A 17585-nucleotide genomic window follows, 5' to 3' on the forward strand; every position below is an offset into this window, starting at 1 on the left:
AATTAGAATATCATCAAAAAGTTAATTTATTTCAGTTCTTCAATTCAAAAAGTGAAACTCATATATTATATAGAGTCATTACAGAGTGATGTCTATGTGGACAGAAAAATAAAAGTTGCTATGACTCTGGGAAGAAGGAGAGGAAAAAATGGAAATGCAAAAATTAAAATTCGCCACGGCATCAAGGGGTTAAACACTTTTTTTTTTTTCTTTCAATCTGCAAAAGTTTTTTATTTTTTTTGGTAGGTGGTTTGGTTCTACCTTAGGTGTTTACCTTAGGCCCCATTCACATCTGATTTTCTTGTACATGTGCTGTCCATTTTTTAGCAGATGGTACACGGACAATTATAACATAGGGCTGAATTCACACAATCAATGGTTTAAAAAAAAACAAAGAATCAGAGACATGTCCAAGTTATGTCTGATTAGTGTGAACGTGTTTACGATGTGAAAAAATGACAGAACAGGGTGGCCATTCATGTTGCATCTGTCTGTTAGGACTCATTCACACATCCGTGTTTAAACAAGTATGTGAAGAAAATGGTACCGGTGTTGTCATTGTGTCCGTTTTTACTGTACCATCAGTGTAGGGTCCATGTGTGCGGTATTTATCCCTTGTATGTGGTATTATTCAGTCACTGTGGTGGTAATATGTGATCCGGTCATGGTGTGGCAGTATTTGTCCCTTGAATGTGGTATTATTCGGTCACTAAATGGTGGTAATATGTGATCTGGTCACAGTGTGGTGGTATTTGTCCCTTGTATGTGGTATTATTCGGTCACCATGTAGTGGTAATATGTGATCTGGTCATAGTGTGGCGGTATTTGTTTCTGTATGTGGTATTATTCAGTCACTATGTGGTGGTAATATGTGGTCTGGTCATGGTGTGACGGTCTTTGTCCCTTTTATGTGGTATTATTTGGTCACTATGTGGTTGTAATGTGTGGTCTGGTCACGGTCTAGCAGTATTTCTTTCTTATATGTGGTATTTATTGGTCTTGGTATAGTGGATTGTGTTGTGTATGGAGGTCACTTGTTCTCTGTGATATCAATAAGGGGAAGATTGTTTATTTCCTGTAGATTAAATATTGGGATGTGTAACCCCTCCCTGTCCTGTGACTATTACAGTAGCAATTATTTACTTACAGAGGTTCTCTAGTGAAAACAAGTAATCACCTATCCTAATGTCAGTATTTGGTCAGTTTTTTACCTCAGTATCTTTAAGCCAAAACCAGGAGTGGGTGATAAATACAGAAGTGGTGACGTGTTTCTATTATACTTCCTCTGATTGTTCCTCTCCTGGTTTGGCTTACAAATAAGTATATAACTGAATGTGTGAACGTGGCTTGGATAAATGATAGGTTATTGATTGGTGGGGGTCTTACTGCTGGGACCTGCACTGATCGGCAGAATGTGGAGCTTTTATCTCCATTAGTCTGAAGATCATGTGCGACTCGACCACTGATCCATTCATTCCCTCAGTAGCTGCGAGTGCTGCTCTTGGCTTTTTCTGGTGCAGAAGTAGAGTTTTTCAATAGTGGGTGGTGGGCCTGTGGAAGGTATAAGGGGTGGAGACTGGGCAGAGTCTCAAGGGGGGCCGAAAATGTTACCAATATGGGGACCTGAAATTCCTGGTGGCAGCCCTGGTTGACATACTGTAAAAATAAAATAGCATACCACCTAAAGGCTATGTGCACACGGTCAGGAATGGCTGCAAATTGGACGCAGCATACTTGTGCTGTGTGCAACCCGCAGCGGGCAGATGTTACAGCATAGTGGATGGGAATTCAAGAAATCTCATGCCCACTATGCGTCTCCGTGCTCCTGCGGACACGCGGTGTGTCTTTCCAGACCACGGCATGTCAGTGTCTCTTGCGGAGACGCTAGTCTACACAAGAGACATTCTATCAGTGCAATGTATAGGCTGCGGTGAATCCACATGCGGAATCACCTGAGTGTACCACTGGAAGAAACATAACTGCTGCATTCACAGCGCTGCCAGGAACGATCGTAGGCACATACCCTGATACTCCTTTACTATAGAGACCTATGGGGGAAGGGTGTACATACGGTTTCCTTCAGAGGCAGCGACGCCTTGCGCCAAACACGGCTACAGAGAGACCGCTAGGTGGAGCTATTGGCACATAACAAGCAGTGTTGTTACATCCATACACTACACATAGAAAAGAACACCCGGAAACCGCCCGGGGCACACGGGCTCCCATACTGGAGGTCGCCTCTGTGCACACGGAAGTGGGGGACAGGTTGTCTACACAGCAAGCGCAGCGCACCGCAGACACACGGAGCAAGCGCAGCGCACCGCAGACACACGGAGCAAGCGCAGCGCACCGCAGACACACGGAGCAAGCGCAGCGCACCGCAGACAAACGGAGCAAGCGCAGCGCACCGCAGACACACGGAGCAAGCGCAGCGCACCGCAGACACACGGAGCAAGCGCAGCGCACCGCAGACACACGGAGCAAGCGCAGCGCACCGCAGACACACGGAGCAAGCGCAGCGCACCGCAGACACACGGAGCAAGCGCAGCGCACCGCAGACACACGGAGCAAGCGCAGCGCACCGCAGACACACGGAGCAAGCGCAGCGCACCGCAGACACACGGAGCAAGCGCAGCGCACCGCAGACACACGGAGCAAGCGCAGCGCACCGCAGACAAACGGAGCAAGCGCAGCGCACCGCAGACACACGGAGCAAGCGCAGCGCACCGCAGACACACGGAGCAAGCGCAGCGCACCGCAGACACACGGAGCAAGCGCAGCGCACCGCAGACACACGGAGCAAGCGCAGCGCACCGCAGACACACGGAGCAAGCGCAGCGCACCGCAGACACACGGAGCAAGCGCAGCGCACCGCAGACACACGGAGCAAGCGCAGCGCACCGCAGACACACGGAGCAAGCGCAGCGCACCGCAGACACACGGAGCAAGAGCAGCGCACCGCAGACACACGGAGCAAGAGCAGCGCACCGCAGACACACGGAGCAAGCGCAGCGCACCGCAGACACACGGAGCAAGCGCAGCGCACCGCAGACACACGGAGCAAGCGCAGCGCACCGCAGACACACGGAGCAAGAGCAGCGCACCGCAGACACACGGAGCAAGCGCAGCGCACCGCAGACACACGGAGCAAGAGCAGCGCACCGCAGACACACGGAGCAAGCGCAGCGCACCGCAGACACACGGAGCAAGCGCAGCGCACCGCAGACACACAGCGCTCCACACAGAAAGCGCTGCGCAGACTCACTTTACCACAACCAGCTGCAGCACCACGCTAGGCCGCGCCCACAGGTCACGTGATCTTGACGTCGGCCCAGGTCCTTTGACGTGTAGGCTCGGCAGGCATAGGTAGGTTAGTAGGGACGTAGGAGCAGACACTGCTGTATGTAGCGTTATCCACGTTTATGTACACACGGCCTGTGGATGAAACGTGGACATAAGGCCAGTGTTATACATTCATATATATATACACCTTCAGTCAAGGGCTAGTCGTTCTCCAGAGTATGTGCCCACTAAGGGTATGTTCACACTAGAAGCAAAAGCCTTGAGGTTTTAGAAACCTCATTCACACGCAGCTTTTTTCCTTCCCTGAATCTGAAAGCTGCAGTGTTTTTGCCATTCTGCAGTGTGCCGCTTCTTTCAGCGTTTTTGCATCAGTTTTTATCCTTTAACCCTTTCCTATTAATGAGAAACTGCAAAATCACAATTAGTGCTGCGGTTTTTGGTGAACTAACATGTACTGTAGACAAATCACACATGTACTTCACCTGAAAAATGCTGCGGAAATGCCACATGTGAACAAACACTAAGTGGAAACTATAAGTTCTGAGTTTTTAAGAGATTTTGGATTATTTCTCCTCAAAGGGTATATGCACTGAGCTTCCTCTAGATGCCGGTGTAACCGCTGAGCTTTTGCTATAAGAAAACGCTTGGGAAAACACCAGAAGTGCAACTTTGACAGTTTTTTTATTGTTTCTTTAGAGGCGTCTGAACATATACACAGCAAGTGGCCTTGACATTGCAGGACACATGTGCAGTAGCCTGTTTGTTAGGCAATCCCTGCATGTGCATGGCTGTCTAACAGATGTGACACATGCAGCCACGGTGACACTAACATAGATGCCGAGCTCGCCACAAATAGTAAGAAGGGTTAACAATACACGCTCGCTCATCACTAATGTTCAGTCTTTTTAGAATTGTTAAGTGCTTTTTCAGACCGGTTCCAGGCATAATCTGCCTGAAGAAGACATGATGTGCACACACCCTGAGAGTACGTCTACACGTGACTGGAAGTATCTGCACATTCTGGAGGGGATTTTGTCATGGATCCTTAATAATCAGCATGTATTATATTCAGATTTCATTGTGGGTTTCCCTATACAATACAATGCAATGGTTGTTATCCACAGAAAGAATTGACAGGCTGCTGATGCAAAATCTGCACTGGCTGAGGATTCTACAGGTCATGAATTAGACGCTGTAATTAGACTGTAACACGCTGATGATAATGAAGCCGCTAATCCAGAAGCAATAGCTGCACATGTGAACACGCTCTAACGTACTGAATGTTTCTTTGACCATAGGAGTCCTGGCGTTTCCCATAAGGGATGCAAACATCTGCAGTTGTATTGTCAGCATACCCGATGGTCATACGACTACACAGAAAGAGGATACTGTCGTGACTCCAGGTGGGTAGGAAGCAGCAATTCTATGCTATGTGGCCACAATCCGTTCCAGCAGTGGTTTGGACGCAGCTCACCAGTGCTGCTTCCATACCGCTGCATTGTACAGTACAAGCAAAGTGGATGGGATTTATAGAAATCCACTGCCCACTGTGCTTCTATTAGCCGCTGCGTAAACTCACCAGCAGCGCGGCTTTAGGAGCCGATAGTCTCCGCAACAGAAATTTCACCTATAGAGTGGATAGGGTGCGGTAAATCCGCGTGTGTTCATATATTAACATGCTTATTTACGTGCGGGATCAGATTTGTATTTTTGCATATTATTGCAGTATTTTGGGAATCATTTGAATGTAGGACACTTACTAGCACCATTATGACAGTATTATTTGCAAGTTCTATAGTTGCAAGCATAGCAACAACACTATTGGTGAGGAACACTAGAGACGTATAGGTCATGGGTACTAACTTCCAATGATTCAAAATTTCTGACCATCCAGCAGTTCTGATGACTTTTTCAGACAGTTGTTTAGGAAAGCTGGGTGACAATCATAGCATTTTTGTTATTCAGTCTGAGAGCAGCATAATATAAGGCAAGAGAGCCTGATTCCATGGATGTGTCACTTACTACACTTATTGTAGTTTCAATAAAATTAAGTTTTATCAGCGTTAGATTATCACTACCTGACTAAGTTTTGTGTGCAGCCGGGCTGTGGAGTCGGTATAATATGGACCAACTCCGACTCCTAAAATATATAATAAATTGGGTACAGTAGTTCAATGCAGTTTGTGGGGAATATTTTTTTATAAGAATTTGGGAAAGTTATGAAATGTCCTATAAATGTCTGTCCTATTCCTGATCTAAGGGTCTGGACTTTTAGCAGAGATGAATCTGTGCTACAGTAAATTTATCACTTAAACATGAGCCGTGTATGAGGGAGTCAGAGTTGTGGAGTTGGTGTCGTGGAAATTGAGTCGGAGGTTTGGCTTTCTGACTCCACAGCCCTGGTGTGCAGACCAGTCAAGCTAATCTGTGTAACCCAGCCCCACGACTGATTAGCACCTTGCTGCCTATCAGGGGTGTAGGCAGGGTTATACACTGGGTTATACTCAGCATTAGTGATGAGGGAACATGCTCAGATAACGTGTTTTCCGAGCATGCTTGGGTGTTATCCAAGTGTCTTGGGCATGCTCTGATAATATGTTAGACTCATTGCAGCTACATGTTTTGCAGCGGTAGACAGCCGCAACACATGCAGGGATTGCCTAACAAAAGTCAATCCCCGTATGTGTTGTGGCTGTCAACAACCTCAAAATATGCAGCCGCAGGGACACCTTTTCCAAGCACATTCGCTCATCACTCCTCAGCATTTTAACCACTGCTACATCTACTATTATATAGAAACAAAATGAACATATACCCTGCTGTAAGTAAATAAGGAAAAGCAATAGTGTATATAAATAACATATAGGGTACTTAGCAAACACCCATTTTTGATAAAAAAAAATACTAAAAAAAGACATAAAAGCCAACACCACCAGCGTCTTAGGTTTTTGTCTACTTAATGGCCAGTTTGAACATGCTCCTATTTTGCATAACAAATTATACTCCAGATCATTTCTTTTGGTTTAGTTTTAGGTTTCTGCATTTAGCTCAGGTAAGGGTGTGGCCTCCCTTTCTTTGAGCTGGGCATTACATTTAGGCCACGTCCCCACTATCAGTATTCGGTCAGTATTTTTTCTCAGGAGAGGGTGATAAATGCAGAATTGGTGACTTGTTTCTATTACACCTTTTCTCTGATTGTTCCACTCCTGGTTTTATCTCCCACTCCTGAGAAAAAATACTGACCAGATACTGATAGTGGGACCGTGGCCTTATATAACTTCCCATTTGCTGGGTATTTGTATTTGACACCCGGTCCTGCTAGGTCCTTATTCACACTGACATCACTTTGACATATGGTAAGGTTTCTAATACTAGAGGTTAAGATCATCCCGATTTGGGTACACCTTGATGTAGGTGGGATGGCTTTTATGCTTTTTTTTTTTTTAAATAAAAAATGGTGTTTATCAAGTAACAAATGTTATTTATATTGATTTTAATTATTTAGTTACAGCAGGTTATATGTTCATTTTGTTTCTGTCTTAGGTTTTGTCTGTTAACTGGAAAGTGTAAATATGCTCCTATTTTGCATGTATACCAACTTATACTCCAGTTCATTTTTTAGGTAATACTAGTCTTATATAGTACTATACTGAGTAGGGATCCAGTCCGTAAATATAAATAGAGGTAAACTTGGCACTCAGGGGTTGAGCCTAAGAATAGTGATAATTTTATTTAAGCAATCCAATTAAAATATATATTTGATGTTTCGATCTTAAATTCCGGGCCTTCATCACAATGCAGTGGAGTGCCATGGATGGGGTAGTTCCAGGAGAAGAAGTGCAAAGGAATTGCGACTGTAGTCCACACGTGCAGAGGCGACATTGCTGCCAATAAGGGGTGTGGGTGGGCTTATACACAGCTCAGCATTGTGAGCACTGCTACATCTACAGTAGAGAAAATGGATTCTATCAAAACAGCACCAAACAGTCTAGTAGGTAATACATTCCGAAATCAGGGTCTCTGCCCCTACATCATGCTGCTCTCAGATTACAATACAAAAATGGTTCCAGATTTATATATTTAATCAGCATATGTTAACATGCTATGAATTGTCAGTGGGATTTGTTCATGTAGCATGTCTATATCATTGTATAGCAGGGATCAGTCCTTAAACCATACCTATATCATATTTATTATGGTTTTTAATCTATTCAAATAAAATTTGTTATTTTAGAAAGTGTCTATGACTCCTATTTCTCTTGTTATCTGCTCTCAGATTACGTAGCAAAACCTGCTGACAGATTCCCTTTAATGAAAACAAGATATTAGAAAAAAGTTCTAGAAAGATAATTATTTTATGGGTAATGAAGGTATTTTCCTAGACAAGTCAGGAAAGCTGGCTGGTTGTTTTCATTTTGCATAAAGTAATAAAAGCTAATATGATAATATATGTATTCACCTTCTGTTGACAGCATGCCAGCGTGTTTTGTCCATGGGTGTTGGTATCACTGGAAGAAAGATGATGATGTTATTCTCCATTCTTTTCCACATGAATTTGAGCTCATTAAAAATTGGCTTCTCCACTTGAACCAGGATCTCGGTGACACAGATCAACTGGCTGAGAGAATATCAAATTCTAAAAAAGGGTCTTATAGAATTTGCTCCAAACACTTTAGACCAGAAGATTATGAAGTGAGAGGAAGTTCAAGACTACTTAAAAAAACTTCCTTTCCCTCCATTTTTCCAAAAGCATTACCATCTTCTTGTATACGGAGAAGAAAAAAAAAGAAAAATCCCTTTGGCCACTTAAATGCAAATGTCTTTAATGAAGAGGACTTCACATTTGCCCAAAGTCTGATGTTAGTGCCTGAAAGCTCATTTTTCTCCACTGGTGTGACCAACTTTTTATCTGAACATTCTTACTCATCTGTTCCTCCAGAAGGAACTTGTCCTTCCACTCAGACTGTTGGAACAAATACTGAATATTTCCCAGATCAAAGACATAAAAATATCCAAACGTTTCACCTCATCCACAAAAGTAGCAAAAGGATTCAAGTGTGCCGACGCTTGTCACAGCGCAGTTTTGGAGTCCAGTGTACAATGGTGCCACTACCACCTTTACAATGTTTTACAAGTCCTGGAAATGATACCAAAAAATGCCCAAGTCCCCCTGCTGATCCAGTCTGTTTTCCAGTGGAAGAGGAGGATGATGACGTAGAAGAAGTGGAAGATGATAGTAAAATGATGTTAAATTTAGACATTAGTCTTGACACAACAGAATTAAAAAAATCCAGTACATATGGAACCATCACAGGGGCAAAGGACATTCTGGAAACTGATTTCAGAATGTACCAAAAAGGGTCTACACTGCCAATACTTGGCAATTACCAAGAATCTTATTTGCAGGTCAGTCATCCACTAACTGAGCATCACCTGGATAGAGGTGGCATTTGGCGATCATCACTAAATACTGGAGCAAGGCTTTCTAGGTGGGTTTTATATCCTTTGTCATTTACATTACCGGATAATATAATGTCCTTCGCATTTCAGCTGTATTTCACTGTGCATCTTAGCAATTTTTAGGACCATTTTTAATTTATTACAATTATAGCATATGATCACCTAATCCCTTTATTGGTGATCACTGGGGGTACAGCTACTGGGAACCTTGCCGATCCCAAGAACAAGTTTTGAAAAGTAAATGGGACTGCCATAGATAGTTGGCATGCATTTGTATTCACAGCTCTATTCTAACAGGGTTCTCAAAGCCTGGGGGTTGAACGCTCAGCAATCCGCCATGTATCACCTTTTCTATGGATAGATGATACATTTTGAAAATGGAAATAGCCTTTGAAGCAGGGGTGCACAGCCTGCAGTCCGAGGACCACATATGGCCCTCTTTGCCATTCTGTGCGGAGACAGAAACGCTTTCTTGTGTGTGGCTGTGTGCATGTAGTTTCCATGACAAAGAAAAGATGGGTAGCACAAAGTCTCTGTGTCCCCCTCCATACATTTTAAGAGAATGGGGTCCCTTGACCCTTCTTTGTTACCCCAGAAAGATGTATATGAGTTTTACAGATGGTCATGTATGCTTGTGGCTTTCTACATTGTAATTTATGACATTTCAGCTTGTAATAGGGAGAGCCATATTCACGCATGGCTTTCTTCTCTCCTAAGTGCTAACTTAGTTGCAGTTACACTTCTTGAAGAGTTTCAAGAGAAATCCCTTGGAAGGTCACATGTTTTTATTCAAATTTATCATCAAACAATAGATCTGTAAGATCTGGTGTAAAACAAAAGCCTTGTGTTTTGCAGGATGCGTTAACGCTTTTAGTGATTACTATATATATATTTTTTACTTCATTGCCGTGTTTTTTCATTTTTTTTACAGTATGTGATAAATCATGGGACAGTCTTATAGCTAGGATCATTCCTGATGTGGAAATACTAATAATGTGTTTTTTTGGGAGGGGGGGGGGTTCCTTTTTTTTTACTTTTAATGTCATAATTGTGCATGATTTTTTTTTGCATTTATTTGACTAAAAAATAAAAAAAAGTTCAATAAAATTTGCAAAGTAAATCTTTACTTTAATTGCTGGTTTAATGTATTGCAATAGTTTTATATTGCCGTGTATTAGACGTGCCAGTGTTACACTGGCCGGAGGCCTGTTAGGCCCTGCTTATGGCAGGTCTTATGGAGCCCTTGTAGGTGGCAGACCCTGAAGCCATTATTTATCCTTCGCATGCCATGGGAACTATGGGCACCCAGCGATCGCTTCGTGGAGGTGTCACTGGGGTTAAAGAGGGGTGGGCTCCCTGTCTCTGTTAGCCATGTATAGTGCCTTGAAAAAAAAAGTATTCATACCCCCATCCTGAATTTATCCACATTTTTTAACGTTGCACTCACAAACTTGAATGTAGTTTATTAGGATTTTATGTGATAAACTAAGACTAAGTAGCAAGTATTTGTAAAGTGGAGAGAGAATGATCTAAGGTTTTCTAAATATTTAAAAAATATAAATCTGAAAATTGTGATGTTCATTTGTATTCAGCCCCCCTGAGTCAATACTTTGTAGGACCGCCTTTTGCTACAATTACTGCTGCAAGTCTTTTTGGGTATGTCTCTACCAGCTTTGTGCACATCTAGAGGCTAAACATTTTTGACCAACCTTCTTTGCAAACTAACTTTAGCTGAGTGAGATTGAATGGAGTGTGTCTGTGAACAGGAATTTCCATGTCTTGCCACAGATTCTCAGTGGGACTTAGGTCTGGACTGTGACAGGGCCATTCATACACATGTACATGCTTTGATGTAAACCATTCCATTGTAGCACTGGCCGTATGTTTAGGGTCGTCCTGCTGGAAGGTGAATCTACACCCTAGTCTAAAATCTTTTGCAGCCTCTAACAGGTTTTCTTCCAGGATTGCCCTGTATTTAGCTCCATCCATCTTCCTATCAACGCTGACCAGCTTCCCTATCTCTGCTGAAGAACATCATCCCCACAGTATGATTCTGTTACCTCCATGTTTGATAGTGGAGATGGTGTTTTCAGGGTTATGTGCAATTTTAGTTTTCCGCACATAGTGTTTTGAATTTTGCCCAAAAAGTTCTACTTTGGTCTCATCTGACCAGAACACCTCTTTCCACGTGCTAACTGTGTCCCCTACATGGCTTTGTGCAAACTGCAAACGGGACTTCTTAGGCTGTGTGCCCACTATGCATTTTTCAAGCGTTTCTGCTGCGGAATTTCCGCAGCGAAAACGCTTAAAAAACGCTTGGTAATCCGTCCCCCATGGTCCCCAATGACAAGCCGCAATGTCAATGCCCATGCTGCGGATTTTTCCACAGCGTTTGTGCTGCGCTCAAAAATCCGCAGCATGTCCATTCATTTTGCGGACACGCAGCGTAATCGCCAACATTGACTTGCATTGGACCGCGTGACATCCGCATCACTGCATCTGCACAAGCGGATATCACACGGTTCAATGTGCGGATGGTACCCAGGCCTGGAGGAGAGTAGGCTCTCATCCAGACCCGGGTACCATAGAAACGGTAAAAAAAAAAAAAAGAATTTAAAATAAAAATAAAGATTATACTTCCCTTCCGATGTCCTCCCGGTGTTCTCTCCCCTCCGTCTAGTCTGCTGTTTGGGTCGCATTGTTGTGAAGGACCTGCGGTGACGTCATTGAGTCATGTGACCTGTCACATGACTCAATGTCGTCACCGCAGGTCCTTCACACCACCGCGAGCCGCCCAAGACACCGGACGCAGCAGAGAAAATACCGGGAGGACATCGGAAGGTGAGTATAATCTTTTTTTTTTTTTTAACTAACTTGGTCACACTATATAAGTCTATGCTGGTTGCATGGATTTATATAGTGTGAACACGTTGTCAAGCACTTTTCCAAATGATGCTAAAATCGCTTGGAAAAGCGCTTGATAACCCGCATGCAGAAATGCATGCAAAAACACTTGACAAACGCTTCTACCTGGCAGGAAAAACCCATGTAAAAACTGCATGCGTTTTTCCTGCGAGGGAGAAGCGGAAAAAATATGCAGCATTTCTGCATCGTGGGCACATATTCTTATGGCTTGCTTTCAAAAATGGCTTTCTTATTCCCATTATTCCATAAAGGTCAGATGTTTTAGTTTACGACTAATAGTTGTCATGTGGGCAGATTCTCCTACCTGAGCTGTGGATCTTTGCAGCTCCTCCACGGTGACCACGAACCTCTTGGCTGGTTCTCTAATTAGTGCTCTCCTTGCTTGGGATGTCAGTTTAGGTGGTCGGCCATGTCTTGGTAGGTTTGCATTTGTGCCATACTCCTCCCTTTTTGGATGATGGATTGAACAGTGCTTTGTGAAATGTGAGTCTGGGCAATTTTTTATAACTTCACCCTGATTTACTCTTTTCCACTACTTTATCCCTGACCTGTCTGGTGTGTTCTTTGGTTTTCATGATGCTGTTTGATGCCTATTTTTTTCAAACAAACCTCTGAGGCCTTCACAGAACAGCTGTAGTTTTACTGAGAATAAATTACACATGCGTAGACTCAATTTAAAAGTTTTTTACTTGGTTTTTTTTATTAGGTGCCCTCTGAAGGCAATTGGTCATTCATGATTTTATTTAGGAGTATCAGAGTACAGGAGGATGAGTACAAATGCATGTCACCATTTTCAAATTTATATTTTTTAAATAATTAGAAACTCATGTGTCATTTCCTTTACTTCAAATACTTGCTGGTTGTATTGGTATATCATATAAAATCCCAATAAAGTACATTTAAAGGGAACCTGTCATGTCATTTGGAGCATGTAAACTGTCCCCAGGTCGTTGTTAGTGATGCAGTGTGCATCACTAACACTTTTTTCATGAAAATCGACGATATAATCCTTTGCCAAAACCACTTTATATATTTATATCTTACTTGCTTGTTTAGTTGTAAGGGTGTTTTCCATCGCGTTCAGTCACGTGTGTCTCCGCCCACTCAGTTTGAATTATGTCCCCGGGTTTGCCCCAACGTCACATGAATCTTCGTGTTCAAATCCTGCCCTTGCGCACTGTGTAGTGTGAGCCGCACTTGGGCAATGTGTATTCATTGTCGATCGGTGATCCGCCTTGACGAGCAGGCGCAGTGAAGCTGTGTTTAGTTCCTAGCTTCATTGATTGTGTGCGTCACATTCAGTACCTATATGTCATAGGTCGTAAAGGAGTTAGGTGTTGAAAAAAAAAAATTCAGAAAAATTTTTTTCCCCTTCTCCCATGACAGCACCACCTGAGAGATGGTATCCGCCCACGAAGGACAGGAACCTACTGAATAAAAAGGCGGTACCTCTCTTCCGCATCAGTTTTGGTTCCTGATGGGAGCTTCTCTAGGTGGTGCCTCGCCTACCTGATCGTGGGGTCTGGAGCGTGGATCACGGGATCGATGTGGCCTGGAGGCCGTGAAGACGCAGCAGATGGGACCTCTGTTCTCAGCCCCATCTTGCTGGTACCTGGGTCTGCTTTCAGGGGTGGGGGGGCGACCTTCCGGGGTCCTCTCCCGCATGCGCCGGGGCTGCGCACGCACAGGGGTCCGTGGCTGGGCGCACCGGCAGGCGGGCTTTCCGGGTCTGCGCACATACAGGTCGCGTCGCGCGCAGTGATGTAGCGCGCCGGAAGTCCGGGCTGCGCACACGCAGGGTTGCGTCGCGCCCTGCCACGAGTGGGCCAGAAGCCCTGGTCTGCGCATGTGCGGGGTGTGATCAACATGACGCATCCCCGTTCACAACCGCGCCGGGAGTAACTGGGTCTACGCACGTGCAGGAGGGATCCTGCGGCGTAGAGCACCAGCTGGCTAAGGTGTATGTGTATATATATATATATATATATATATATATATATATATATATATATATATATATATATATATATAATATATATGTATATATAAAAATTAAAAAAAGGGAGAGAGCACGCAGAAGGCTGGGAAGCTCACCTGAGAAATCATTCACTACAGGGCCTCTGGTCAGACAGCGAGACGGGTCTCTCCTCCAACATGATGGAGCTGTTGGCAGTCAGAAACGCTGTAGTAGAGTTCAATTCTCAACTTCGGGGTCAACACATCCGGATAATGTCGGACAACAACCGAACAACAGTCGCCTATATCAATCGTCAGGTGGGAACAAGATCCCTTCCTCTGATGTTAGTGACAGAACAGATCCTTCATTTTGCGGAGAGTCATCTAGTTACGCTCTCGGTGCTGCATATAAGAGAAGAGAACGTAAGAGTCAATTTTCTAAGTAGGCACATCTTGAAACAAGGAGAATGGGAATTGAATCCAGCGATATTCCAGCAGATTGTCGGCCAGTGGGGGCAACCTCAGATAGATCTGTTTGCAAACAAACAGAATCGGAAAACCAAAATCTTTTGCTCCCTAAATCCAAAGGAGAAACCTTTTGCTGTGGACACACTGCAAATTCCCTGGAACTTTACCCTGGCCTATGCATTTCCCCCTTTAATGCTGATTCCTACTATCCTGAGGAAGATCCAAGAAGAACAGGCGAGGGTTATATTGATCGCCCCATTTTGGCCCAAGAGACCATGGTTCACTTTGATCAAGAGAATGTCCCAAGCGGAACCATGGGTCCTTCTGGACACCCCAGATCTCTTCAGGCAGGGTCCAGTCTTCCATCCCCAGAGATCGGGCCTGCATTTGACGGCTTTTTGGATTTTGAAAGGTCACTACTAACACAGGAAGGGCTTTCTCCAGATCTAGTTGCTACTCTGCTGGCAAGTAGGAAGCTGGTGACCACTAGAATCTATGGCAGAACCTGGGCTAAATTTCTGTCTACCTCGGGTCAGTCAGCCAAAGTTCCTATTGGGGCCATCCTGGAGTTCCTTCAGAAGGGCTTAAGCATGGGGTTAGCCACCAGTACCCTTAAGGTACAAGTATCAGCTCTGGGGGCACTATATAATTGCGGCTTAGCAGAAAATAGGTGGATAATCAGATTCATTAAAGCTTGCAGTAGATCTAGACCCATTCCTACTCCAAGGATGCCACCTTTGGACCTTAATCTGGTTCTAGAGGCGCTAACCAAGCCTCCATTTGAGCCCTTAGAGAAGGTTTCGGAGAAAGTTCTCACCTTAAAAACAGTCATGCTGGTAGCTCTAACGTCAGCTCGTAGGGTTAGTGATCTGCACACACTGTCAGTAAACCATCCATTCACTCAAGTGTGTATGGTTAGAGTAACCTTAAGACCAGACCCGGCTTATCTTCCAAAAGTAGGCTCCAAATTCCATAGGACACAAGTAATTACTCTCCCTTCCTTCTATCCGGATCCTAGAGATTCAGAGGAACAAAGGCTTCACACTTTAGATGTAAAGAGGGTATTAGCCCAGTATTTGGAGGTGACGAAGGCCTGGAGGAAAAGTGACGCCTTATTCATCTCATTTCAGTGGGCTAGAAAAGGGCTTAAGGTTACGAGGGGGACCATAGCTAGGTGGGTCAGGGACACCATTGGTTTAGCGTACTCTTCTATCAATCCGCCAGTTCCAGAGAACCTGAAGGCCCACTCCACCAGGGCTATAGCTGCTTCCTGGGCTGAGAAGGCGGATGTGCCCATCTACATCATATGTAAGGCGGCAACTTGGTCATCCCCCTCTACATTCTACAAGCATTACCGTCTTGACCTTTCTTCTTCTACTGATCTGTCCTTTGGGAGAAAGGTGTTGCAAGCGGTGATCCCTCCCTTTGGTGTCTGATCTCTCTAAATCTCTCAGGTGGTGCTGTCATGGGAGAAGGAGAAAAGATCCTAGTTACTTACCGGTAGCGGGATTTTACAGAGCCCATGACCGCACCCTATTAATTCCCTCCCCTCTATCACTTATGGTGTGCACTTCCAAGGGTGTTTTTATAAAGAAATGTTTTGGTGATAGTTGTGTACTCACCTATTTTTCAGAGGCCCTCTCATGCTCTGAAACAAAAACTGATGCTTAAGAGAGGTACCACATTTTTATTCAGTAGGTTCCTGTCCTTGGTGGGCGGATACCCTCTCTCAGGTGGTGCTGTCAAGGGCTCTGTAAAATCCCGTTACCGGTAAGTAACTAGGATCTATTATTTTTTTTTGCTTGTGTCTCCATTTCCCGAGACCTATAACACTTTCTATTTTTGAGATATGGGGCTGTGTGAGGGCTTATTTTTTGCGCCCTTAGCTGACGTATTTACAGATACCACTTTGAGGTAGATACGATGTTTTGATCGCCTCTTATTTTATTGCAATGTTGCAGCAGCCAAAAAAAAAACATAATTCTGGTGTTTTGATATTTTTTTCTCTCTACACCATTTACCAGTCGGATTAATTTACTTTATATTTTGGTAGCTTGGAGTTTTATGAATGCAGCGATGCCAAATATATCTATTTTTACTTTTTTTTATTATTTTATTTTTAATGGGGCAAAAGGAGGTGATATGAATTTTTTGTGGGGTTTTTTTTTTCACATTTTTAAAAACATTTTTTTCACTTTTTACTGTATTTGTTAGTCCCCTTAGGGAACTTGAAGCTGCAATTATCCGATTGCTTGTACCATATATAGCAGTGCACCAGCACTGCTATGTATAGTGAAGATCACAAACTTCTATGAACATCAGCTAAACGCTGGCTTTCACAGGAGTATCGTAATAACCAGTACGGGGGTCTTCGGAAGACCCCCAGCTGTCATGGCAATCCATCGGCACCCCGTGATTATGTCACAGGCACGCCGATGGTCGCACTACTACCCTGCCGATGTTTTTTAAATGCTGCTGTCAGAAATTGTCAATGGCATGTGACAGGTTAACAGCTGCTGGCTGTTAATCAAATCAGGCATCATGTGCCAGGAAAGATGCAGGTTCGGTGTGTGAGCCCGCATCAGAGTCGGGGAGCTGGCATATGACGTACCAGTAAGTCATATGTCGGTAAGGCTTTAATGACCACCGTAAAAGTAGTATTGGCGGTCATCAAGGGGTTAAAAAGCCTAAAATAAATAAAGTTTTCAAAATGCAATCAATTGCCAAGTGACCTCACTGTTCTAGATCTCACCCAATGAAAATCCTCATGTCAGAGGCCTTTGCACATTTGGTTGCCTATGGATACATGCTCAGTTGACATAGTGGGTTTCCTTTTCTTACTTTGCAGTGAGACGGTGCATGTGTGATCACGCACCATCCTCACTGAACAGGATGGACATTGTCATTGGCACTGTGTGAGCACATCTGCCGAAGGAGACACAGCTTATCCTCCTCTCTCACTGTGCAACAGACACAGCCAAGAAAGCGCAGAACAACTAAACCACCAATGACTTTTCTCATTAAAAGCATGAATATTTCTGTCCATGCTTGTTAATCAGAGCACAGTTTTATTTTTTTTAACAACTCTGGTAAAGTGAAAGCTGAACTGTGATTGGTTTCTATGAACAACAAAGACAGGTCTTGGAGATAGGAGAAGACACATAGGGGAATATAGCTGAAACAAATTAAGAAATGGAGGATTAGAAACCATATATACAGTACAGACCAAAAGTTTGGACACACCTTCTCATTTAAAGATTTTTCTGTATTTTCATGACTATGAAAATTGTACATTCACACTGAAGGCATCAAAACTATGAATTAACACATGTGTAATTATATACTTAACAAAAAAGTGTGAAACAACTGAAAATATGTCTTATATTCTAGGTTCTTCAAAGTAGCCACCTTTTGCTTTGATGACTGCTTTGCACACTCTTGGCATTCTCTTGATGAGCTTCAAGAGGTAGTCA

The 17585-nt window shown here is 43.8% G+C and overlaps 1 protein-coding gene across 1 annotated transcript in view; it reads left to right on the top strand.

Annotated features, from left to right (window-relative positions):
- Positions 1–3113: 3113 nt before the first annotated feature.
- Positions 3114–17585, top strand: part of LOC141273805 (uncharacterized) — a 48381-nt gene continuing 33909 nt past the window's right edge. Inside the window, exons 1-3 of the mRNA XM_073686176.1 lie at positions 3114–3366; positions 4602–4706; positions 7776–8792. Of these exons, the coding sequence (XP_073542277.1) occupies positions 7777–8792 (1016 nt within the window). The 5' untranslated portion in view covers positions 3114–3366; positions 4602–4706; position 7776. The remainder of the gene's footprint in view (positions 3367–4601; positions 4707–7775; positions 8793–17585) is intronic.

This window comes from Phyllobates terribilis, unplaced genomic scaffold, assembly GCF_046119375.1.
Source record: "Phyllobates terribilis strain yellow unplaced genomic scaffold, ASM4611937v1 Scaffold_5__5_contigs__length_657084704, whole genome shotgun sequence".
NCBI lineage: Eukaryota > Metazoa > Chordata > Amphibia > Anura > Dendrobatidae > Phyllobates > Phyllobates terribilis.